This window comes from Enhydra lutris, unplaced genomic scaffold, assembly GCF_002288905.1.
Source record: "Enhydra lutris kenyoni isolate GAN:26980312 unplaced genomic scaffold, ASM228890v2 scaffoldscaffold4, whole genome shotgun sequence".
Classification (NCBI taxonomy): domain Eukaryota; kingdom Metazoa; phylum Chordata; class Mammalia; order Carnivora; family Mustelidae; genus Enhydra; species Enhydra lutris.
Window position 1 is genome coordinate 19,211,671 of NW_019154088.1, and position 24,833 is coordinate 19,236,503.

Below are 24,833 nucleotides of genomic sequence, written 5' to 3' on the forward strand. Positions count from 1 at the left end.
TGCTATGAATTAAAATCATAGACTGGGGTCTAAGAAACACAAGACCTCATAAAATCTTTAATTTTTAGTACCTAATGCTCTTTTATATAGATTTTCATGAAGAGAAACTTGATGCTACTTTATTATATTTAAGAACATTAATTACTTACCAGAGAATTCCAACCCAGCAATGGGAAAGAAATTCTTGACATTGTGAAGTACTAGCTTAACCATTGTCAAATGCAGAAGAGCCCAGCTGTTCAAGGAAAACAAACAAAGTCTCCTTCACTGAAAATAACATCGAGAAGCACAGTAATGATTCCTGTCAATTGTTTAACCCAATCTCTAACCCAGAAAAAAAAAAGCTGTTTTTTTTCTGACAACTTGAACCTTTGTAGTCTCTGAAAATAGAAAATATGTAACAATATATCACACTTACAATATCTGAAAATTACCTAATGGAAAAAGATTTACCACACAGTCACATGGAATCTAAGAGCATATCAATGAATATATATTAAGTTCTAATAGCACACAAACAAATTATGTATTTTTCTCACTAAACATGTTTGTTTCCACTCTATATGGAAGCTAGTCTTTTTAAAACTAGATGTTAAAGAAATACTCTATTGTCGAGAAATTTACCTCAAAGGTACAGAATTACTAACCTGAAAATATTAGTCAGTTCTTATATAAATTCATGATAATATTACTTAAAATTACTAACATCAGGATTTTATTTAAAAAAAAGAATGAACCCTTTTTTACCTATAAGAATTTGGATCTTGGTGCTCTTGTATTTGTGTATCTGAGAAAAAAGCATCATCTTCTTCTTCATCACTATGAATGCTTTCATCAGAATCATATATAACACCGCTATCAGACAAAGGGAGAAATGGCTGCAAGAAAAGGTAAAGTTATTTTTAAATATATAGTTGGGTTGTTTTAGTCCTAACTTAATATTGAATATTTTAAGTGCTCTCTAAGCAAATATTTCCTTTCACAAGTGATACTAGACCTAGAGAGGTCAAGAAAACTAGGCAAAACTCTCAGATTCCATAAAATAACTGACAGCTAGCTACAACCGAAATACTTCTACAGGGGCATCTGGGTGGCTCAGTGGGTTAAAGCCTCTGCCTTCAGCTCGGGTCATGGTCTCAGGGTCCTGGGATCGAGCCCCGCATCAGGCTCTCTGCTCAGCAGGGGGCCTGCTTCCTCCTCTCTCTCCACCTGCCTCTCTACTTGTGATCTCTCTGTCAAATAAATAAATAAAATCTTAAAAAAAAAAAAAAGAAAGAAATATTTCTATAGCATTAATCATAATAGCCAGGTTATGCAAGCAACCTCAAAGTCACTGATAGATGAATATATAAAGAAGATAAGCACACACCGAGAGAAATATTACTCAGACATGAAAAAGAATGAGATCTTGCCAGTTGTGACAACATGGATGACCTGTAGGACATTATGCTAAGTGAAATGAATCAGAAAAAACAAATACCACATGATTCACTTATATATAGAATCTAAAAAACAAACTGGGGTGCTTGGTGGCTCAGAGAGTTAAGTGGCTGACTTGGGCTCAGGTCATGATCTCCGGGTTCTCTGCTTGAGCCCCACTCAGCAGGGAGTCTGCTTCTCCCTCTGCCCCTCCCTCTGATCATGTGTGCTTTCTTTCTCTCTCTAAAATAAATTAATAAAATAAAATCTTTTAAAAAAAAAATAAAAATAAAAAACAAATGAAAAACAGAAACAATCATACAGAGAAAAAAACTGGTGGTTGCCAGAGGGGTGGGAGATGGGCAAAATAGGTGAGGGGATAAAGAGGTACAAACTTCCAGTTATAAAATAAGTAATTCACAGGGATGAAAAGTGCAGCATAAGGGAATATAGTCAATAATACTGTAAAAATATGTATGGTGACAGCTGATGACTACACTTACTGTGGTGAGGACAACACAGTGTGTTCAAGTGCTGAATCACTGTGTTGCACCCCTGAAACTAGTATAACATCCTATGTCAACTACACTTTAATAAAAAATAAGACGCATGTCACAGAAATATTAAAAATCAAGTGTTTTTCTTAAGTATCAACATAACTAGTTAGAAAAGTCTAAAGAAACATAAATACCAAAGGAGAAACTTAATGAAAACTGTCAGAGAGCTACAGTGAAGGAAATCTAATTCTAAATTCTAAAAGCTATATATGGAGACTGAGACATGTAAAACTATAATTCTTAAAAAAAAAACTATAATTCTTTACAAGTCAATTTATAGGTTTTAAGTTAATTGTAATAAAAATCTCCCCGGGGGGGGGGCACCTGGGTGGCTCAGTTGGTTAAGCATCTGCCTTTCGGCTCAGGTCATGATCCCAGCGTCCTGGGACTGAGGCCCGTATGGGGTTCCTTGCTCAGTGGGAAGATTGCTTCTCCCTCTGCCCCTCCCCCCACTTGTGCTTGCTCTCTCTGCCTGATGAATAAAATCTTTAAAAAATAAAAAAAATCCACCCACCTCCTCTTACTCTAATTTCATGGTGACTAAAAGAACTACTGATAATGAGATGAAGGGAACCTAGATGGCAGATACAAGTACTCCAGTCACTAGAAAACCATGACACTGATTACATGTTAATAAATCTGACTACTGTTTTAGACCTAAATCCCATGTAATTTTCATTTGTTTCATCCATATCAAGTATTTGATCATCATCAAGTATCTGATCATCTCTGAATGACTATTCAGTTTCTGGACTTGAGAAATTAAATATCCAAACTATAGTTGCTCAGGGTGCCTGGCTGGCTCAGTCGGTTAAGCATCTGCCTTTGGCTCAGGTCATGATCCTGGGGTCCTGTGATCGAGTTTTAGGCTCTGCACTCAGTGGCAAGTCTGCTACTCCCTCTCCCTCTGCCCCTCTCCCCCCACTCATGCTCTCTTGCTGGTTCTACTCTCTCTCAAATAAAAAAAAAAAAATCTTTGAATAAATAGAAATAAAAAGCAGTTATTCAAACCACAAGCTGCCTTGTCATTCCTATGTGGTGCTTACATAAGAATTAATATAATAAACACACACAAAGCTTGTGCTCCTCACACCCCTTACCTTTGCAACAAAATAATCCCACATACTAAGTTCAGGAGGAATAAATTTTTCTTTGTAAGATGGTCTCTCTGCAGGCACCGGTGGTGGGGTAGCATCTTTTACAGGTCTTCCGGGGACAAGCATTCGCATGTTAAATCTCCTACGGTGTTTATCTATGTCTTCAGAAGGAACAGGAGGTGCTGAATAAAGATAGAAGAGGAAAAAAACCCAGCATTTATTTTCCCATTATTAATTCAAAGAGTTAATGTTAACTTTTCAGCCTACTCTTGTGATGTTTTAATTTAGACTAAATGACTTCTATCTGTGCTTCTAAACTTTCCTAGTTACTGCATCTGTTTTCCAGTCATCATGGCAGAGAAGCAGAGGAGGGCAGAGCATCAAAGGATATCTTGCCATGAACAGCCTGTGCGCTGCACAGAATAGGGATTAAAGTATTTGTATGTACAATGCATCAAATAAATGGCATATTCATTAATGCTGGAGAGATCATTTCTGGCTATGCTCTTCAAGAAAGATTCACTGAAGATGTAGGGTGTAAAGCACACCTTTAAAAAAGAAGGCAGAAGCTCAATGTGAAAAGGAGGAGGAACAACAGAAACCAGTGACTAAAGGTTTGGATGAATGAGGATAACAGAGATAATAAACTAGAGTAAGCACTGTGAAGAAAGTTATTTAAAATGGAGCCAGGAGGACACTGAGGAAGTGAGGTTTATGCATGTCCTGCCCCCAGGTCTCATAACTGCTGCTGAACTCCACTATAAGTCAAGGCATCTGCTGCATTTAGAACAGACATAAATGGACTTTTCACCTAGCAGTAGTCCTAGCAACTAATCACCTACATATTAGGGTAACGTAGCTTTACCAGCACCAATCACATCTCCTTCAAAACAAGTTACGTACATTCCCTCTTTCCTCCTTAAAAACCGTAGCCCCCTTGTCCTCCAGAGCATGCTTTCAATTTCGGTCAACTCTGTGTCTCCCAGACTGCAATTCCAAAGAACACAAATAAATGCACACATTTTATTTTGCAGCTTGCAATTCTTTCTTTTTTACCTGGTCGACAAGAAGTAAACTATTTTTGCCCGACAGGCAGTGGGGAGGGGAATAACAAGAACAGTCCAGAGTTAGGATAGACCACGGCTGCGGGTGTGAAGCTGGGAGCTTATTCTATGAGCGATCCTCACTAACGCTTCCTGAGCTAGTCAGAGGGTGAGGCACGGTTTGCTCCGTCAACCAGAGAGAAGATGGAGGATGATCACCTCAGGAGGGCAAACTAGTACGGTGGGTGGTCAAGACTGAGAATCCGTTAGATAAAAGGAACACATAAAGCAAACACCTAATTATACAGAGGACGGCCACAAAGTATAAGTCAACCCACTCCTCTCTTAAAAACTCACTACAGGAAATCAAAATTCTAAAATATTGTATTTATTTGAGAGAGAGAGAGAACACACAAGTAGTGGGGAGGGGCAGAGGGAGAATCAGAGTCCTCCTCGATGAGTGGGGTGTCTGGCTTCTTTCACTTAGCATATTTTTGAGCTTCCTGCTGGTTGTAGCATGTATAAGTGCTTTGCTCCTTTTTAATGGCTGAGTAACACTCCATTTCTGTATATACCACACTTGGTGTATCCACATATTCTTTCAAGTGGACTACTGCAATAGCCTCCTCTTTTATTCTTGTTGTATAGTCTATTCTCCATACAATAGCCAGAGTAGGCCCAGTGAAAACTTAAATCAGATTAGGTCACTCCTGCCAGTAATTTCCTATCTTCCTTTAAAACAACAATTGAAGTCTTTACCATCATCCATGAAATCCTAAATGACCTCGCCCTCAGCTTGCTGTCTTACCCTATCTCTGTCCAAACTCTCCCAGCTCAAGACAGCCACTCTGGCCTCCTCTGTAGTTCCTGGAAAAGGCCAAACTCATTCATTCCTCCTTTAACCACCTGCCTGAAAGTCTCTGGCCCCCGATACCTGTCTGGCATGATCCCTGACTTCCCCAGAACTCTGCTCAGTCATCAGAAACGTGTTTTATGACCATTCCAGACTGTTCTTGTATTACATGCTTTACTTCATCACCTGCCACCTACTCTGCTGTATTTTTATCAAAGTTCTTATCATAACTGAAATATTTATTTGTTAATTTTTTTACTGTGAATTTCCTTCCACTAGATGTAAGCTCCAAGAAGGTAAGGGACTTGACTGTGTTATTCACCCCAAAGCCTAGAACACTGCTTGGTATGCAGTAGGTTTTAAGTGAATGCACATAATGTGTACTCAGAGGTTTTAAGCATTAATTCATTCAATGAATGAATTACCATGAAAAAATAATAGAAAATTCAGGAAGAGAAAGGGGAATTTAAGGGGAAAACTTTCAAATTCAAGGTAGATTATAACAAGGTAGGAACTAGATAAGGATGAAGAGTCACCCTCCTAAAAATAGTGGGAGTGAAAGCAATGAAAGTGGGTAAGATCTCCTTCCGTACTTTGACTTACAGACTTACATTTAATTCAACATTGGGCAGGGGCACCTGGGTGGCTCAGCTGGTTAAGCATCTGACTTTTGATTTTGGCTCAGGTCATGATCTCAAGGTTCATGAAATCGAGCCCTGTGTCAGGCTCCATGCTCATCATGGGGTCTGCTCAAGATTCTCTCTCTCCCTCTTCCCCTGCCCCCACCCCTCCCCTTGCTTGGGCACACACACTCTCAGACAAAAGAATAAATAAATAAATATATTTTTAAAAATAATATTCAACCTTGGGCAGTAAGGACATAGATTAGAACCGTGCCCTTTAAACTCTGTGCCACTGATTCCTCATCTGTAACAGGACAATTTCTAAGGATAAATTGAGATGTTTCAGCACCAAGACGGAAACCTTTCCCATGGCATCAGTCTATACCTCACCATATCCTACCATCTTAAAAAGGGGAATGAAAAATACATTCTAGTATGTGAGAGAAGAAAAAAAGACAGAAAATGGAACTTTAAAAACCACATGCATGACTGGAAAGGCTATCTTATGCATGACCGTGAACCTAATCTGAAGCAATTGCTGGTACAGTCCATAAAAATTATGAGGATTTATTTAAATCTTCCTTCTCTAAAAACTATCCTTTTCCTTTCCATTCTTTAACAGACTCCTCACTTACCTTTACTCGTCCTCTATTTCTTATCTACCTCAAATGTGTCCTGGTTTATCAAAAAATGTTGAACTGAAACTGTATTTTTTATTCAAATATTGAGTTAGTTATTTACTATCCTAACCAGAGTGATTATAATTTAAATATCACTAAAAAAAAAAAAAAATTCGGGGGGGGGGAATTTAAACATCACTGATTTTCAAAATAAAAATTCTTAAAACATTAAAAAATAATTTACTTTAACACTGGAAATTATTTACATTTATATACATTATTTGTGTCAAATTTATCTTACCTGAAATATTTTCTGATTGCCTTTGAGGTTTCACAACAAGTTTCACACCCCCTCCAAAAACAGCAGCCCACATTCGATTATTTAATGGGTGGGCTGCAAGTCGAAACAGTTCATTGGAAGAATTTGTAGCTAGAGCATGTATCAATAAACTTAAGTAAACAGCAACAACAGCTTCACACAACAAAATGTTCAGTTTTGGCTGATCTTCATCTTGAGCTGAACTCAAGAGATTAATGAGTGAGCTCACACCTGTTAGGGTATATAATAAGAAGTATATCAGCAGAAAGCTCCAGAAGAAAAAAATCCAAATTTGTAACTTAACCAAAATTATGTATCTATATTACATAATATTTATCATATCCATAAACTGAGCAATGAAATAAATGACAGAAATGGATTATAGCCTATGGAATGAGATAAGACCCATTAAGTTTATACTAATAAATGAGTGAATAAATAAAAAGGAGAGAAAGGAAAGCTCTTCCTTATAGTACAATTTCAACTAAAAGTGGAAGGAATGATATAAAATCAGAAAAAAATCACCATCCAATTATCCCCACAGTAATATCTGATTCAGGTAAGAATCATCACTGGATGCTAAAATTAGTGGGTAAAAGTATAATATTTTACACAGTCTAAAACTCTCTTCAAAAGAAACTTATTAATTGCAAAGAAAAAAGAGTAGCTTGACACGTGAGAAATCTGGCAAAAACTATCTTAACAAGTGGTCAAAGTTAACAGCACCAGTAATGGAACCAATCGACATCACTTGCCTCTTGCTATTCTGCACTAAGGGCACATATCTCTTTTGTGCTATCCTTGCTATAAATACATAACCTGAGTCTAATATTAATAAAAGTCCAGGAAAACCCAAATTGAGGGACATTCTAAAACATAACTGGCTAGTACTCTTCAAAATTGTCAATCATGAAAGACAAAAAAAAAAAAAAAAAGAATGAAGAACTAGTCGGTATCAGAGGAGACTCATGAGACATTACAAATAAATGTTATAGGGAAGACATGAGTGGGACAACTGGGAAATTTCTGAAAGATCTATGGTTTAGAAGAACAATATTGTACCAATGTGAAGATGCTGAATTTAAAAACTGTGCTATGGTTATGTAAGAGAATGTCTGTTTTTAGGAAAGATACACTGATATATTTAGATGTAAAAGGGTATCATGTCTGCAACTTACTCTCAAATACTTCAGAAAAAATACATATGTACACACAGTGAGAGAGAGGGATGAATGGTAAACAAGGTACAGCAAAATACTAACATTTGGAGAATCTGGGTAAAAAGCTATACAAAAATTAAAATGAAGACAATGTTTGCAGAAACTTATGCATAAGTGGATATTAAATACACACTGTCACTTATTTCTACTGCCACTCTTCACAACAATCAGTTATAAAGCAAGTAGAGTAAAAACTAAATGACAGAGCAGATCAGGAAAAGGTTTGAAGAAAGTGGAGAAGGTGTGAATTAACTGATGTGGAGAATGAGAAGGAGAGCTAACCAGAGAAGAGAAGGACTGACAGCATGAAAGAAGTGCCACGGAACGGTCACTCTTATCCCCACATACAAATTTACACTCGAGAATAACTGTAGTCCTTCTGGCACATCTGTGAAAATATCTCTGTGACACTGCTCCCTAATTTAGGATTTCTAAGGATAAGGAAGAGGATGTGCTCACCCTTAGGAAAGATGTTAAACCTTGCTTTTTTATGCTGGTCAACACAGCTGGGTTTTGAAGCCTTAACTTTCTGAGTCTTCAGACAACATTACAGTACTTAAGAATTCCTAATCCATGGCAGAAAACATCATCAAAAACAAACAAATAAAAAACCATTCACCAAATCCACAAAGAACAACAATCAGGAAACCAGTTAATAACTTTTTAAAATGGAATACCAAATAGTAGATTTAAAAAAACAAAAACAAACAAACAGGAACACTTAAACTCTCACCAGGCCATTGAGCAGGAGAAGAATTTGGTGTTGCATGCTCTTCAATGCTTTCTGTCCTCAGCCTTCGGCGATCACTTAAAAGAAGTCCCTGATAAGCCATTCCTGTAAACTGGTTTCCTTCTGTTTGACTGCTGATACAAATAAGGTTCAGTAATTTAGCATTCTACCAGAGGTAAAAAAGCAACTGCACTTTATATATAGTTCATTTAAATGATTATAATGACATTTAGTCATTTTTTTTCATGTTTTAAGTTTTTATTTAAATTCTAGTTAGTTGAGGGGCACCTGGCTGGCTCAGTTGGTAGAACATCGATTCTTGATCTCAGTGTCATGAGTTCAAGACGAAGATGTTGGGCATAGAGGTTACTTTAAGAGGTAAAAAAAGAAGAAGAAGAAGAAAAGAAAAAATTCTAAACAGTTAACATACATTGTAATATTGGTTTGAGGAATATGACCTTCAGTCTTTTTAAAATCTTTTCTGGATGTCACTTAATAATTGAAAATCTTTTCTAAATTCACCCATTTTTATTTAAAAAAAAAAAGGAATCTGAGAGGAAGAAGACTACAATTGGTACTAGACTCTTTTAGGAAGTTTCAGGGTACTACTTTCTTGCATTTCTTAGTTCAGCAAAGTTGTGCGAGCTTAACCTTGAATTAAAATATGAACTAAAATCTGGAGACTCATACCTTAGAAGTATCTAATCCTAAAGCCAAATGTGCCTCAATATTTATTTCCCTCATCTTTGTGGAGCTGGGGAAAATATAAAAGCAAAAAGTAAAGCTAACTCCTTTAAGAGTCAATCATAGCCTAAAGATGAGAAAATATATATTTTAAAAATATTTATTTGAATTCTCATTTGGTGCCATTTTAACCAGTGACTGATATCAAACAAGTTGTTTTTGATCATTAAGATGATCATAGTCAATTAAATAAACTCTTTTTTCCTTATTTACATATCCAAGTCTTTGTAGTTACTTAGAGGGGTCCTCATTAGACTAAAAGCTGAGTACAGGCCATTTTAAGGGAGTAATACCTTTTGTAATACCAAGTCTTCTCACAAAAAGCTGCTAAATTTACAAGAAAAAATAGAGACTTTTGTTTAATATAAATTTAATGTGATTCTATTTATATTACAAACTTTTCATTTAATATAATTTATTTAAAGCAAGGTTATCCTTCCAAGTCATTTAATCTCTTACTACTTACATTTCCCTCATCATTAAAATGCACAGTATATACTGATAAAGGTAATATGACCTTTAGGAAAATTTTAACCATTACTCTCATTAATATCACTTCCAAAGACTTTTATATTATATGCAAATGGGTAAGTAAAACTGATTTTAATTAATTCTATGTAAGAAATGTACTTTTTGAGTTTTTTAAAAACTCTTTCAACTGAAAACCAATTAAACAAATAGGAGCTAATCCAATTCTAAAAGAAATGGTTCTTAAGGGAAAAAATTAGAAAACTTCATATTATAAATTATTTTGAAGAGAAAAAATTCTTTTAAAATCAAAAAAGACAGCGATGATGATAATTGCCATTTACTATTTGTAATTTTTTATACGCCTCTGTTGTTACTAGGTGACAGCTAAATTTTTTTTTTAAGATTTTATTTATTTGACAGAGATCACAAGCAGGCAGAGAGGCAGGCAGAAGAGGAGGGGGAAGCAGGCTCCCCGCTGAGCAGAGAGCCCGATGTGGGGCTCGATCCCAGGACCCTGAGATCATGACCTGAGCTGAAGGCAGAGGCTTAACCCACTGAGCCACCCAGGTGCCCAGGTGACAGCTAAATTAAACAAAGTTATCTTATTTCTCATTCTCTCTCACCTATTAGAGTATACATGGCAGTCATATTTTGTTTTTTTAACTACCTATTTATTTGTCAGAGAGAGAGAGCAAAAGCAGGGGGAGCAGCAGGCAGATGGAGAAGGAGGCTCTTCACTGAGCAGGGAGCGCGACGTGGGACTCAATCCCAGGACCCTGAGATCATGACCCGAGCCCAAGGCAGACACTCAACTGACTGAGCCACCCAGCCATCCCCATGGCAGTCATATTTGAGGATTTTTCCATCCCTAGGAAATAGAACTTTGATATAACTCTAGCACAGTTGAATGCTTTTGCTGTATTAATAACTTAGCATTTTTTTTTTTTTTACCTGTAGCTATGACTGTCACATAATGCCTGGTAAATTGATGCAGAAAGTGATGCTGCTAGTGAATGAAGGGTGTGCACCTGAAACCAAACAGCCACAATTACGTTTCATGCGGACATTTCTATATAACATTAATATCTTACCTATTAGAAAATACCCAGCAAACTAGCAATATTATAAATAAGACTAGATCCTAGACTATTAACTCTACTTTAAACCTTCTAAAATAACACTTACCCAACTAAATATGCATGCCCACAACAAAGCTAACTGATTTAGACACATCTTTATCAAATATTTACTCACTGTGAGCCTGAGCAAAGTGCCAATCATCTATTACGGGGACTGCTCTACCTGGTAATGGTTAGCTTAAAGATTAATATTCCAAAAAAGCAGAACGAAAATAGTACACAATTTTCTGAGCTTTTACTTAAACTGCCTTATAAAATTGCCCTTGATGAAAATAAATACTTGATCTTATCAATAAGATTGAATTAAATGTTTAGATATATCAATCACTGTGTGAAATGGCTGATTTTTCAGAGAGCAAGTAGTTTACTCAGTACTTATGACTAGTGCATACTCTTAGAATTTTAAATTTAGAAAGTTTAAAAATTATCAGTATAAAAACTACATCCTAAAAAATAAACATACTGAATCAACATTTTCAGACTCATAAAGTCTTAAATTTTATGGGACCTTAGAAATAGTTTCATCCTCTTTGAAAGCCTTATCCAAATTTCAAGGAGATGGAAATGTTTACTTAGAATGTATATGCATTTAATGCCTTTTCCAAGTGTCCATATTCACCTAATGAATAATTTAAGTAATCTCTGCTAAAACACTAATACAGATTAATTCACGCTATGGATTAGAAGTCTCTAATAGGCTGATGTAACCAAAAAATTGGGGGTCCTTCAGAAGAATGCACTACCAGAGGTCAAACGTGCCTTTTAAACAAGAGAAGTAAAAACCAAAAATGTTGGGGACTGGAAATGACATCAGCCACTGGAACTGGAAACGCGTAGCACCAATACACACAGGGTAGCACAGAGGTAGTCTGATCAGTTCCAAATCCTCCCAAGCTTCCTAGTGTTTTCTTCGAATCCAGCTGTTCTTGAGTTTTCAGCACAAGGTATGGGGTTTCATTTGCAGGTAGTAAGTCTGTCAAACCCCTGTTTGCCCCTGATACAGCAGAGACTCCAACACACATAATCTTCAGGGAAATAGTAGCGAGGATACTTTCTCTGGGATATTTCTGATCAGTCATGGTTCTGCCAAAGATATTCCCTGAGTTTATATTCTCATAATATCCTGGCATACAGTCATTAACATTTCTAAATTGATGGTTCATTTAAGGGAAATGGAAGATTTAAAGGAATATTAAGAGGCAAGAATATGGTCTAGAAAACTTTATAATCAAAATGTATTTGCCTGTCTCAAATTACTTTTCCATAAAGTCTTCCATTGCCCAGGACTGGGGTAGTAGAAGATGAGGAGCACTTTAAGAAACTTCCTCCAAGTTCAAACCAGAAGACAAGCTTAACATATTTACCTTCTCAGTGTATACAGTATCAACCAATCATAAACTTTACATTACCTTCACATCTCCAACACTGGGATGAGGTGGTGTTTTCATCTGAACAATAGTGTAAAGTATATCATGGATGTGATTATTTAGGTATAATACAGGGTTAGCTATGACTGTTTTTGTTGAAGCAATACTTGCTGAAAGCAGAGGTAGGGTGGTGGGCAACGGAAGTGGAGACTGGAGTTGCTTCACTGTGGTCTCCTGTGGGTAACAGTGGATTATTTTTTTTCAGAGCACTTAAAATGGAGAAAAAAAATCAGTTAGTAGTTACATGATAAAAATATTGGTGATGAACAACTGAATAAAAGCTGTATGTATTTATTCATTCATTCTACAAAAATTTATTGAGCACCCAACCTGTACCAGTTGCTCTGCGAGATGCAGAAGATAGAAAGATGAGTAGGACACAGCTGTGCTCTCAGCTGTTACACCTACTTATAATCACTAAAGCTCTGATCTCCACAGACCCATGCAGAGCAGAAACATCCTCCTCCTACGAACCAAGGGGCTAGACATATTTAGGTAACTGGTATAAAGAGCCATTAAAATCATTAAAATAACCAAGATTGAAAACAAGCGTGAAGTTCATACCTGCTGTGATTCTTGTAGCAAAAATTTGAGTTCCATCCTTACCGAGGCCAGACCACCACCCTGGGCCCCGTGAAGGCTACAGTAACTAAGAAACACTCTCAGGAGATCTTGGTTTTTCTGTAACCACAACTTTCGTCTTTCTGCATGTTCCCGTTTTGCCTGCAATCTCCGTCTTTCTATTTGGTGGCGCTCATAGGAACCTATATCTGGTTTGTTCATCATCTCTTCCTGGTCCAGAAGATCACTCTCTACCTTGGGATGTGTTTTCCTGGCATATTCTTTAATAACTGATTCATGGTTACATATCTCATGCAAGGCAGCGATTTCCTTTTCAAGCCAGTTATAGAGCTGAAATCTGAGTTTTCCACCATCTACTTCATAACCTGTAGCCAGTGTTCTTAGCTCAGTCATAAGGATCTTTAAACAAGCTCTGAATTTTAATTGCTCAGCAATCACGTCAACTTCAGTATCACCTTCCAGACAGTCCTCTTCCTGAGGAGTCAGTAATACATTAGGGTCTGAGGCTTTCTGATCTTGTCTGTCTGTCTCCCTGGCATCTGCACTTTTCATTATTAAACCAGCAGCATCTTCTTCCTCTTCTTCTAAGGCACTGTCATGCTCTTCACCCCAATCAAGATTAAGAGGCTCCTCATCCACTTTTACTATTGGCTGGCTCCAGTCAAACTGTGATGAAGTTACACCAGACCAGTCAATGCCAGAACGCCCACTGTCATCGCTCATAGTCTTTGATTCTGAAGGTTCACCATCTGTCTTTTTAGGAATCAAGTCAGGCTGACCTTTTTTCAAAGGTAAGGCAGATATTTTGGTAACTTTTGGAATTTTGGAAAGTACCTCCAAGGCTAGAACAGGGCATCCAACTTTAAAATGAGCATTGGCAGTGGTAAAGAATAATTTCCTTTCTATAAGGTTAATTTTATCAACGAAGTTTTTTTCAGTTTTGAGACCTAAGGTTGCCAAAGTTCCTTCAGGGGAGGCAAGGTTTCTTCGAATAAGCAAAGGATGCGTTCGAAGGTAGTTGTAGAAACTAAACACCACTGGGTTACAAGATTTGATGATAACTACAGAAGTAAAACATAAAATCACAAGGTATTATGTTAATTTGTACTTAAATTATAAAAGAATAACTATGTCAGCATTTCCTCACAGTAAAGGATACTTAAATATTATTTACATTTTTTTAATATTGTTTCTATTTTTTAAATGGAAAGAAACACCCCCCAAAAATATGTTTAGTTGGTTCCCTAAAAAGGGAGGGAAGAATAGGAATGGAGAGATCAGATTCCAATAGGAATGGAAAGAAGCTAGATCCCTCTGAAAATACCGTGGTTTTATATATTTCAAAGCCATGTCAATATTTTATATAATTTTCTTTTTAAAGATTTTATTTATTTATTTGACAGGCAGAGATCACAAGTAGACAGAGAAGCAGGCAGAGAGAGAGAGGAGGAAGCAGGCTCCCTGCTGGGCAGAGAGACTGATGCGGGGCTCGATCCCAGGACCCTGGGATCATGACCTGAGCCAAAGCAGAGGCTTTGACCCACTGAGCCACCCAGGTGCCCCAATATTTTATATAATTTTAACAGAAAAATTACATTTGAAAAAAATCACAAAAAAGTATCAGCAAAATTAAATAAGTGATTCTGTATGTCAAGCTTGTGGCATAACCACACAAAGAGGTACTACAAAGTGACTTTAGAATAAGTAGTCTGGCTGCACATCCTTACTGGGATATACCATAAAAACAAAAATCACAGCTTAACCTGTCCTCAGTAATCATGTTGCTATGAAAAATTTTTGCATCATTATTCTGAACCTATCATATACATATAAAATAACAAACATGTTAAGGCTATGAGAATTCAAGCTTTTCATTTTAAGAAACAAATATGAAATTCAAAAAGAAATCTATTAATCTATACTGAAATAAAAATTTCAATGTGAACTCACAAATTCTCAGGTTAAAAAAAAAATCCTGGCTCCATTCATGAAAACAGCCTAGACACAATGACCAAACCGACGGCAAATGAGGATCTGTATGCCCAGGATGTAGTCTCTATTATTCCCCATTCAAAGGAACAAGGATTCTTAGAGAGAATGGCCATTTCCAGGCCTGGGGCATGAGATGTACAAGAGGAGCCTAAAACAGCATGCCCTAACAGAAAGCAAAGAAACTATCAAAGAATAACATCAAAAGGATTCAAGAACTTGTAGAGGTTCCCACTGGTTAAAAGTGAGATAATCTGAGCATCCACAATAATAAACCACAATGGAGTCAAACACAAATCTATCTAAATCTGTGAGTTCAAATAACTCAAATAAATATAAAAGCTAATTAGTTGCCTTTGTAGTATATTAGTGAACCAAATTATTATTTTGAAAACTGATAAAGTGAAAGAATCAAACACTGATGTTTCCTTCACTACGTATACTACTGGATTTTAGAGTAATCTAAGAGCTAAGGGAGACTGTACTTCTAGAGAAGTATTCCAACTCATAAAGGAAGAGTATCATCATTTTATAAACATTAATGAAATAAAGGATCTATGCAGTGGTAACTGATGGCTCTTAATGCAACAAAAAGCAAAACAAGCAAACAATATGTGTTCCCTGACAGAGGTACTCCACACCACCATAAAATATTTCTGCCAAAAATCTAATAAAAGCATCTAGAATCTTAATTACCAATTTATAAGACATATAGAGAACATGGGGGGAACACATGAAGTGACACAAAAGGGACAAAACCAACAAATTCTAAAAAGTGAGAAACCGTGAAGTGAACATTCTTTAACAAAAGTATTACAAGGAACAAGAAAAAGGAAGAAGGAAAAACTGTAGATTAAAGTAGACAAAAGAGGGCACCTGGGTGGCTCCATCGGTTAAGCATCTACTTTCAGCTCAGGTCATGATCCTGGGATTGAGTCCCGTGCGGGGCTCCCTGTTCAGCAGGGAGTCTATTTCTCCCTCTACCACACCCCCTCCCGCTTGTGCTCTCACTCAAATAATAATCAATACAATTTTAAAAGAAAATAAAACAAAATAGATCAAAGAGGCACCTCAACCCATTGTAACATATATGCTTCATCTGAATCTTTTTTTTTTTTAAGATTATTTATTTATTTATTTGACAGACAGAGATCACAAGTAGACAGAGAGGCAGGCAGAGAAAGAGAGAGAGGAGGAAGCAGGCTCCCTGCTAAGCAGAGAGCCCGATGTGGGGCTCGATCCCAGGACCCTGGGATCATGACCTGAACCGAAGGCAGAGGCTTTAACCCATTGAGCCACCCAGGTGCCCCTCATCTGAATCTTGATTCAAACAAATTAATTGTATAAGATTTTATGAGACAACCAGGAAAATCTGAACACTGCCCATTTCATGATTACTAATCAAATTTTGTTACAGTGACATGTGTTGTTTTAAGAGTCCTTACTTTTTAGAGATTCATTTTGAAATATTTATAAAAGAAATGATATGCTGAAATTTGCTTCAAAATAAATCTATGTTGAGAATGGGAGGAGGTAAAAAGGATGGTGTATATGACGCAAAGTCGGTCTAAGTTGATAGCTACTGAAGTTGGGTGATGGATTCACAGACTTTCAGTATCTATTATTCACTCTTTTACATATATTTGCAGTTTCCACAATAACAAGTTTTTAAAAAATTAACCTAGAAAGCAGAAATAAAAAGAACCTTCTATAAAAATGTGCACATTTTATTAAAATTACCCAGGAAACTCAGATACTTATTTTTCTTCTAAAGGTTTAATATCCTTTCCTCTAAAATTTTTAATACTATATATTAAAATATTTCTTCTTGGGACGCCTGGGTGGCTCAGTTGGTTAAGCAGCTGCCTTCGGCTCAGGTCATGATCCTAGCGTCCTGGGATTGAGTCCCACATCGGGCTCCTTGCTCATCAGGGAGCCTGCTTCTCCCTCTGCCTCTGCCTGCCATTCTGTCTGCCTGTGCTTGCTCTCTCTCCCTCTCTCTCTGACAAATAAATAAAATCTAAAAAAAAAATAAAAATAAAAATAAAATATTTCTTCTTTATAAAGAAGAAAGTAAAAATGGGTCCCTAATCTCTTTATCCATGTAGGTTTTTTTATAACAAAAATTTTTTTTTCAAGTTTTTATTTAAATTCTAGTTAACATATAGGGTAATACTGGTTTCAGGAGTAGAATTCAGTGATTCATCACTTATATGTAACACCCAGTGCTTATCACAAGTGCCCTCCAAGTACTAATACTCATCATTCAGTTATAACTCAGCAAGGAAAATGCTTGTATGCATTTTGCTTGTATGCAAGGAAAATGCAAAGTAAAAGCTTGAATCTCCCCACACTATTCTCCAAAGGTAACCAGTAACCAGTATTCAGTTTCTTTTTTATTTTATTTTATTTTTTTTTTTAAGAGGGAGCAAGAATGAGCATGAGTCAGGAGGGGGCGGGGGAGAGACAGAGAATCTTAAGCAGGTTCTTAAGCAGCACTGAGCCCAGAACGGGGTTGGATCCCACAACCCTGAGGTCATGATCTGAGCACTTAACTGACTGAGCAACCCAGGCACCCCTGTATTCAGTTTCTTTTGATTTATTCCAGAAAACAACAAAGGGAGAGGAAGAAGGAGACTAGACCCAGTAGGTAAACACACACACGATTGCGACATGCATATGTAAATAAAATGCAACAAGAATTACTCCACTCTGCATCTCACTTGTTTCACTAACTACTACAGCACATATTAACACATCAATCTGCCTCATTTCTAATGGCACGTTATTTCTGTAGTATGGATATACTATAATTCATTTAACTATCCTATTGACACTTAGAATGTTCCATTTTTAAAAAATTATTGCAAAGAGTGCTAATAAATGCCTTCCAGATGCTTCAAAAAAATCCAAATTATTTGGGAGAACTAGAAGTAAAGAAAGCTTATCACACAAGAATAAAGGTCCATGCACTAAACCAGTGCGTGCAACAGCCAAAATTTCTACTTAAGAAACAAAACACCACCAGCTAGATGATTATATGGAAAGAACGATACAATATGTAAACATCATGTATGCTTCAGTTCAATATAATTGGTTTTTGTTTTGTATTTTTTTCCTAAATAAACATTAAAGTTCAGAAACAGCCTTCTTTTAAAAAAGAAAAAGAGGGGCACTTGGCCGGCTCAGCTGGTAGCATATGACTCTTTTCATATGTGTGAACCCCACCCTGGGTGTAGAAATTACTTAAAAATAATATCCTAAAAAAAAAAGAGAAACCCAGAAATGTCCTACCTTGATGTTCATCATCCTCCTTTGGGGTCTGCTCCAATAATGTGTCCAAAGCTCGGGTATAATCTTTCATTACCCAATAGGCAAGACTACGCAGGAAAGGATCAGGATGTAATCTTTTGCAATCGAATCCTGAGCCATCCTTTTGGCAACCCAGAATCTTCTGATTTAGGATGGATATATAAGTGGATGACGTCTCAAATTCGGATTCATACAAACGGGCAATAACCATGGCTAGCTGAATATCTTCCATTTTTTCAAGACATACCTGTAAATTCAAATATTAAGAAATACTTATTTAATGACAATTACTTAGTGATATGGAATATTCCACTGATATCCTGAAATCTACCATTTATATTCTTATAGTTGTGGGAGGGGTACAGAGGTTGAGACAGTAATTCAAGCAAATGACTACCTGATAGATTAAAGAATAGCTATAAAAAAGAATAAGAAGCTAGAACTTAGCAGTTTCTGGCCTAGAAAGATCATTTATAAAATAAGCATAAGACAAATATCAAGATCACCTCAGACTTACGTCAATTTAAATTAATAATACTAATTTAAAATTAAATATACTTATGACATTTGAATTTACATATATCAGTTCCTCTTAATTCCCAAATACATGTCCGCATAAACATAACTATTACTATTTTTAAAAAACCTTCTAATTAAGTAACAAATAACATATGAAATAAAGTCATAATTCTATTTTTACTCTAATTTATATTCTAATGTAATTACTCATATAGAAAATTTGAGGTCATTCAGGCAATAAAAGTATCTCTCAATCAACTCCTTCTCCTGATTACCTGAAACTTCCTATTTCAAAATCATAAATATTCGTTATTTTAAAAAAATCATACACCAGAGATAATTTTTGAAAATGTGACTAATTCTAAATGTAGAGAATTTCTTTTTGTTGGGTATTTCCTTTTTCTTCTATTATGTATTACTTCCAATTATTTCTATTTTTCCCTCACTGGTATGGATTGTTCATAATGACAGTAAGTATCTTAGTGGGAAGATCTCATAAATAAACAGTAACATTCATAATTTCTCTTTTTTAAAGATTTATTTATTTATGAGCAAGAATAAGCGAGCGGGGAAAGGGGGAGGAGGGTTAGAGGGAGGACAATCTCAAGCTGACTGTCAACTGATCATGGAGCCTGATGTGGGGCTCGATCTCAGGACCCTGAGATCATGACCGGAACCTAAATCAAGAGCCAGATGCTCAACCAGCTGGGCCACCCAGGTGCCCCTATAACTTCTCTCATAATCAACTGCCAGGTATATGTATCAAAAAATACAGTTTTACCTCTTCATTCATTTTTCTATAACTAAGACAACTATATTACAAAACAATATGAATAGCAATTTCAGTTCCTTATCTATGAATTTCATTTAGGAAAAAAAAGAACTTAAAGTAGCTTCCTATCTACCCCAGAGAAGGAGGCTGTGACCTACACATACTTCAAATAGTTCACAATCGTAAGATGGCTAGGAAGAAAATATTCATTAGTCATTTTATATATATATATATATATTTGAAATGTAATATTCTCTATATAAAAATTTCTGGTTTATGTTTCACACCTGAATTGATTTATAATTCCGTTTATCACTACACCACTATTTCAGTTCTCTGTATTCTCTGTCTTTACAAACATAAGACAGAAAATTACAATCCAACTGAACATAATTTTTTTTTTTAAAAAGGCAATTCAGGGCGCCTGGGTGGCTCAGTTGGGTAAGCGACTGCCTTTGGCTCACGTCATGATCCTGGAGTCCCAGGATGGAGTCCCACATCAGGCTCCCAGCTCCACAGGGAGTCTGCTTCTTCCTCTGACCTTCTACCCTTTCATGTTCTCTCTTACTCGCTCTCTCTCTCAAAATAAATAAATAAAATCTTTTAAAAACAAAAAGGCAATTCAGTATGTAGAATTACATTATAATGAGCTTTACAAATCTGTAATATAATTTATTACACACAAGTTTTCGGATTTAAAAAAATTTAATTTAGGGGTGCTTGGGTGGCTCAGTGTGTTAAGCCTCTGCCTTTGGCTCAGGTCATGATCCCAGGGTCCTGGGATCAAGCCCTACATCGGGCTCTCTGCTCAGTGGGGAGCCTGCTTCTTCCTCTTTCTCTGCCTGCCTGTCTACTTGTGATCTGTCAAGTAAAGAAATAAAATCTTTTAAAAAATTTAATTTATAATTCAATTAGTGAAATAAATTTCAGTATTACAAACTAAAAAAAAAAAAAAAGAAAGAAAGAAAGAAAGAAAGAAAATCAGTCTACTCTATAACGTCTTCAGATTTTCAATCTCCTACAAGTATCTCACAGCATGTTTTCTTATTTATACCTCTATGGCATCTTTCAATGAACCAGCTAACAAGAAAAAAGCAGCAGATTGTTCAAAGCGTTGTTTTCCAAGTAAAGAGAAAGCATTTTTCAAAGCAGCTTTACGCCACCTATCTTCATTAAAGTTGTGGCTAAAAAATGTTGTCATCTTTTCATCATGCTGTGATCTGGAAAGAAGAACACAAGTATCAGTGGCTAAGGGAAATCTAAAATATTTTGAATCCTTTGCAGAACATGTGAAAATAACCTCAAACACCCATCTAAAATAATTTCAGTAATAGGTATCTCTTACCAAGCTTCTCTTCACTTGTGGTAAGGAAAGCTCAAACTCCTTGCATATACATAAACAGGACACACTGTTTACTTTTCAAAGTGCTTCTATCAACTTTTTTTTTTTAACAACATCCCACCCTTTAGGTTACGCTGAACCAATATTATACCCATTTTTTGCAGATAAAGGAACCAGGATACAGAAAAGTAAGCTGATCTGATCACACTCACGTATCTAAGTACTTTCAAAAGCATCAGAATATCTGCAGCACAATCTTCATCCCAGTCAATCATGTTCATTGTTGAGGGAACTTACCTAAACAGACCCCACACTACTGCTTTCTTCTTCATGGAAAGGTAGAACAGCGCAGCGTCCAAGGCATCATTGTTCCTCTGGAAAGAAGCTTTGGCAACCTAAATGGTAAATAAAACAATCTATTAAATTAACTATTTGATAAAAGAATTACAACCAATTAACCAACAATTAATGCTTCCCTGCTCTTACATCGCTGATAGTAACCATGGAGATGAGAAAAGTTGGCTCTATTCCACAATCTCCAGTAGCTCTGAGAGACAACTATTTGTATGCCAGTAATTATAATAAAAATAATAATAGCAACTAGCAATTTACTAATTACTTCCATGTACCAGGCACCAGTCTAAGGCCATTTATTTATCTTATTAAATTACCACAATCCATGAGGATTATCCCCATTTTACAAAGGCAGCAACGGAGACACAGAGAGGTTAAGTGAACTGCCTAAGGTCACACATTAAGGAGTGGAAAAGGTATTAGAACCCAGGTAGTAATAAAACTGTCTACCACATGAATCAAAAAAAAAGGCAGAATATTCAACAGATGTGATCTTTTTCTTGAAAATTAAATGTTACATTTCTTAATGTTTTGTAAAAGCTAAAATGCTAACTTCCATAGTCAATTTGATTTCACAGTTTAAAGCTCTCTCAACTCATACTGATACAGACATCTGTGAATAAATATCAATTATATACACACACATAAACAACTATAGACAAAAATAAGTGAGTGTTCCAGTGTTTTTTGTAAACATACTTTTTAAAGAAACATTCTTTTCTGGTATTTTTCCAATCAAATTTTGACTATTCTAAAGATTGACACCTTCTTTCTGGCATGTAATTAACACAGAAGGTTGAAGCTCCGTTATTTTCAAGAGCTTACAAATTTCAATTCTTAGAAATTCCATGACAAAGAGTCTTAATGAACACATGATTCATTAATCTCCTCAGAGCTTATAGCCAAAGTTGCTGAATTCATACAGAACCAATCAACTCAGTGTTAAGCTTAAAAATTAAGCCAATAACATTATTATACATAATTATACTGTTTTGAACACAATTATCATACAGACAGTATCTTAATTTTTCAAGGACACTTAGATAACTTCTACAAATCACTATGCTGAGATATAAGAATAAAAAACAACACTTGTTTTATTAGTTCACAGTGACTAATGGTGAAGCAGAAAACTACCAAGGAATGGGAGACGGGGAAACTGCAAAATGAAAATGCTGTATTCTCAATACCTGTTTATTTCTCTTCTTTTTTAATATTTTCTCTGTCTTCAATTATTTAACTTAGTATTTTGATGTTTAATAATTTTTAGAGAAATTTTTATTCATGTTTCACTAAGGATTTATAATATATATCTCAAGGCAAAAAATTTATGTATCCCTTTGATGCAATTTCAAGAGATACTTTTCTTGTGGAATTAAATCCTATGTACATATCAGAAATAATTATATGACACAACTGATTGCTGACAAGAAATTAAGGAGATCTTTGTAGCCAAAATCTGAAACATTTCAGAGAAAATACGTCCTCTTTTTTCCATTGTTTCAGAATATAAAAAATTTAATGTAGATACTGTGTCATTTACATGCTGTAACAATTAACTTTCCCTATACACCAGAAGTTGGTATGAGAATAAATTCCTTCTTACATTTGTGCCTATTTTGAGGAGAGAAACACTGATTATCTTATTGGCAACTTTGCATGTAACAGGAAAATGACACTTCTGTGCTCACATTTCAAACCGATCCGAGGGCCACAATGAACACCAGAATCTCAGGATGCTGAGATGAAGACCGCACATCCCTAGCTACACTCAACCTACCAAACTAAAATTGGCCTGGAGGATATGCATTTTAAGTGAGTTTGCCAGCTGATTCTTCTGACAATAAAATCTGATGACTACTACTGTAGAGGAATGAATTTCTCTTGGGAGAAATAAATCTGTACTTCACAAATATAGTATCATTAATTGTACTTCTGGGAATTTTGATGAGCTCCTACAAGTAAATAATGAGAATTCCACCTTTCTAACCCCAGTAGAGTAGAACAGGCACAGACTCAGTCTAACACTTACAAATGCCAGGAGCTTGGGTGGGTTACCTCACCTCTCTAGCCCTAGTCCATCAGATGGAAATGGAGATGGCCACGCATGGCCAGTAAGATGATTATATGAAATAAGTTGTGAAGAGCAACTAGCACCAACCTGGTACACAGTAGGTGCTCAATAACGGTTTGATTCTGCAACACTGAAGGAATTTTCAGCCTCCACTAACAAATTATTGAACAAATTTTTTCTAAAGGGAATCTACCAGAAAACAGATTCCGAAAGCCTGTCATAAAAAATTTTACAGCATGTTTAATTTGCTGCCATAGATATATTCTTCAAGTGCACACAAATCAAAACCTTTTATTGAATGGTATTTTAAGTGTACAGAGGAAGTTTGCTATTTATTAACCTAGCCATACAGAGAATCCTTTATATAAAAAATAATTTTTGTATCTATAATGTACCTATCTGATAAGAACTGAAGTCTGTTTACTAAATTTAGATTTTTTTATTTTCTTTTGTAAATATTGTTATTGAAATACAATCAACATACAGTGTTAAAGCAGTTTCAGGTGTATAACAGTGATTTGACAATACTATACACTATACAATGCTCACCACAGTAAATGCAGTCACCATCTGTCACAATACAATGCTATTATAATCTTACTGACTATATTCCCTGGGCTGTACTTTTCACATCCACTGCAAACTTCAAGTTATTTTAAAAAAAAAAAAGATTTTTGAATTTTCTCCAACTAGTTGACACACTTCAACTGATAGCAAAAAAATATGCAACTCCACAAATATTATAAACTCAGTATATATGGCAAAAGGCAATTGATATACTACACAGGCATTTTATAAAGGTCAAGTTTTGGGAATCTCCAAATATTATTATTTAAGAAATTCTCAAGATCTCAAGATGTGCAAACTAATTCCCCACTACATATTTTCTGGAAGATAATATCTTTTGTCCTTTAAAGATTTTTTTTTAACTTGAGCTTCCAATGACGTAAAGTTACCTTTTCAATGCATCTTCGAAGAGTGTTAATATTCCTGACCCACCAACCTATTCCCATAGCTCTTAACTCAGACCACTGAGGGTCCCCTCTCTGAATTGCCGGAATCATATTTATCAGTTCTTCTTCAGCCTCAGAATGAAAAGCCCAGGCAAAATGGCAGGTAGACACACCTAAATTAGAAATACAAAATAATAACCTTTTCAGAACTCTACCAAAAAAGAACAAAACAATTTTTCACATTGTCATGTATTTATTCTTTCATTCTGGAAAGAATTTTCAAGCAGAAAAAAAAGAGCAAAAGAAAGTCATCATTCAAGGACTTTACACTATAAGCTTCTAAATACAAGAGCAACAGCAGAACACACAAAACAAAAAAATCTCTTTTTTCCAAAGTATTTACTTTCTTTCTCTGCAAAAATAGAGACACTAAAACTTAATCACAGGAAAGATATTTGAACATCGAGTCATTTATACGTACACACACCAAACTTATCAACAGTGAAAGCTCTGGTCAAGTCAAAATATCTTGGCCTGTGTCCTTGGGTATTTTTTCACAGCAATGCAGACCATATCCTCCAGCACTGAATAGTGAAAACTGCCCCATTCATCCCTCTGGCCAAGAAGCTAAATATCATTTCACAGTAAGGTCTAACCTTCAAGACAGTTGCAGG

General features: G+C 35.8%; 1 protein-coding gene across 3 annotated transcripts in view; it reads right to left on the reverse strand.

Moving 5' to 3' along the window:
• The window catches only part of LOC111160078 (Dmx like 2), a 159,903-nt gene that overhangs the window by 13,490 nt on the left and 121,580 nt on the right, over positions 1-24,833 (reverse strand). For 2 of the 3 annotated variants that reach the window (XM_022522911.1, XM_022522902.1), the window contains 12 exons: positions 24,163-24,332; positions 21,076-21,173; positions 20,491-20,656; positions 18,128-18,392; positions 12,827-13,905; positions 12,245-12,436; positions 10,648-10,724; positions 8,485-8,612; positions 6,514-6,762; positions 3,077-3,255; positions 748-878; positions 150-235 (listed from right to left, as the gene is read on the reverse strand). In XM_022522911.1, the coding sequence (XP_022378619.1) occupies positions 150-235; positions 748-878; positions 3,077-3,255; positions 6,514-6,762; positions 8,485-8,612; positions 10,648-10,724; positions 12,245-12,436; positions 12,827-13,905; positions 18,128-18,392; positions 20,491-20,656; positions 21,076-21,173; positions 24,163-24,332 (2,820 nt within the window). Of the gene's footprint in view, positions 1-149; positions 236-747; positions 879-3,076; positions 3,256-6,513; positions 6,763-8,484; positions 8,616-10,647; positions 10,725-12,244; positions 12,437-12,826; positions 13,906-18,127; positions 18,393-20,490; positions 20,657-21,075; positions 21,174-24,162; positions 24,333-24,833 lie in introns of all 3 variants that reach the window. The other variant, XM_022522893.1, reaches the window with a different exon arrangement.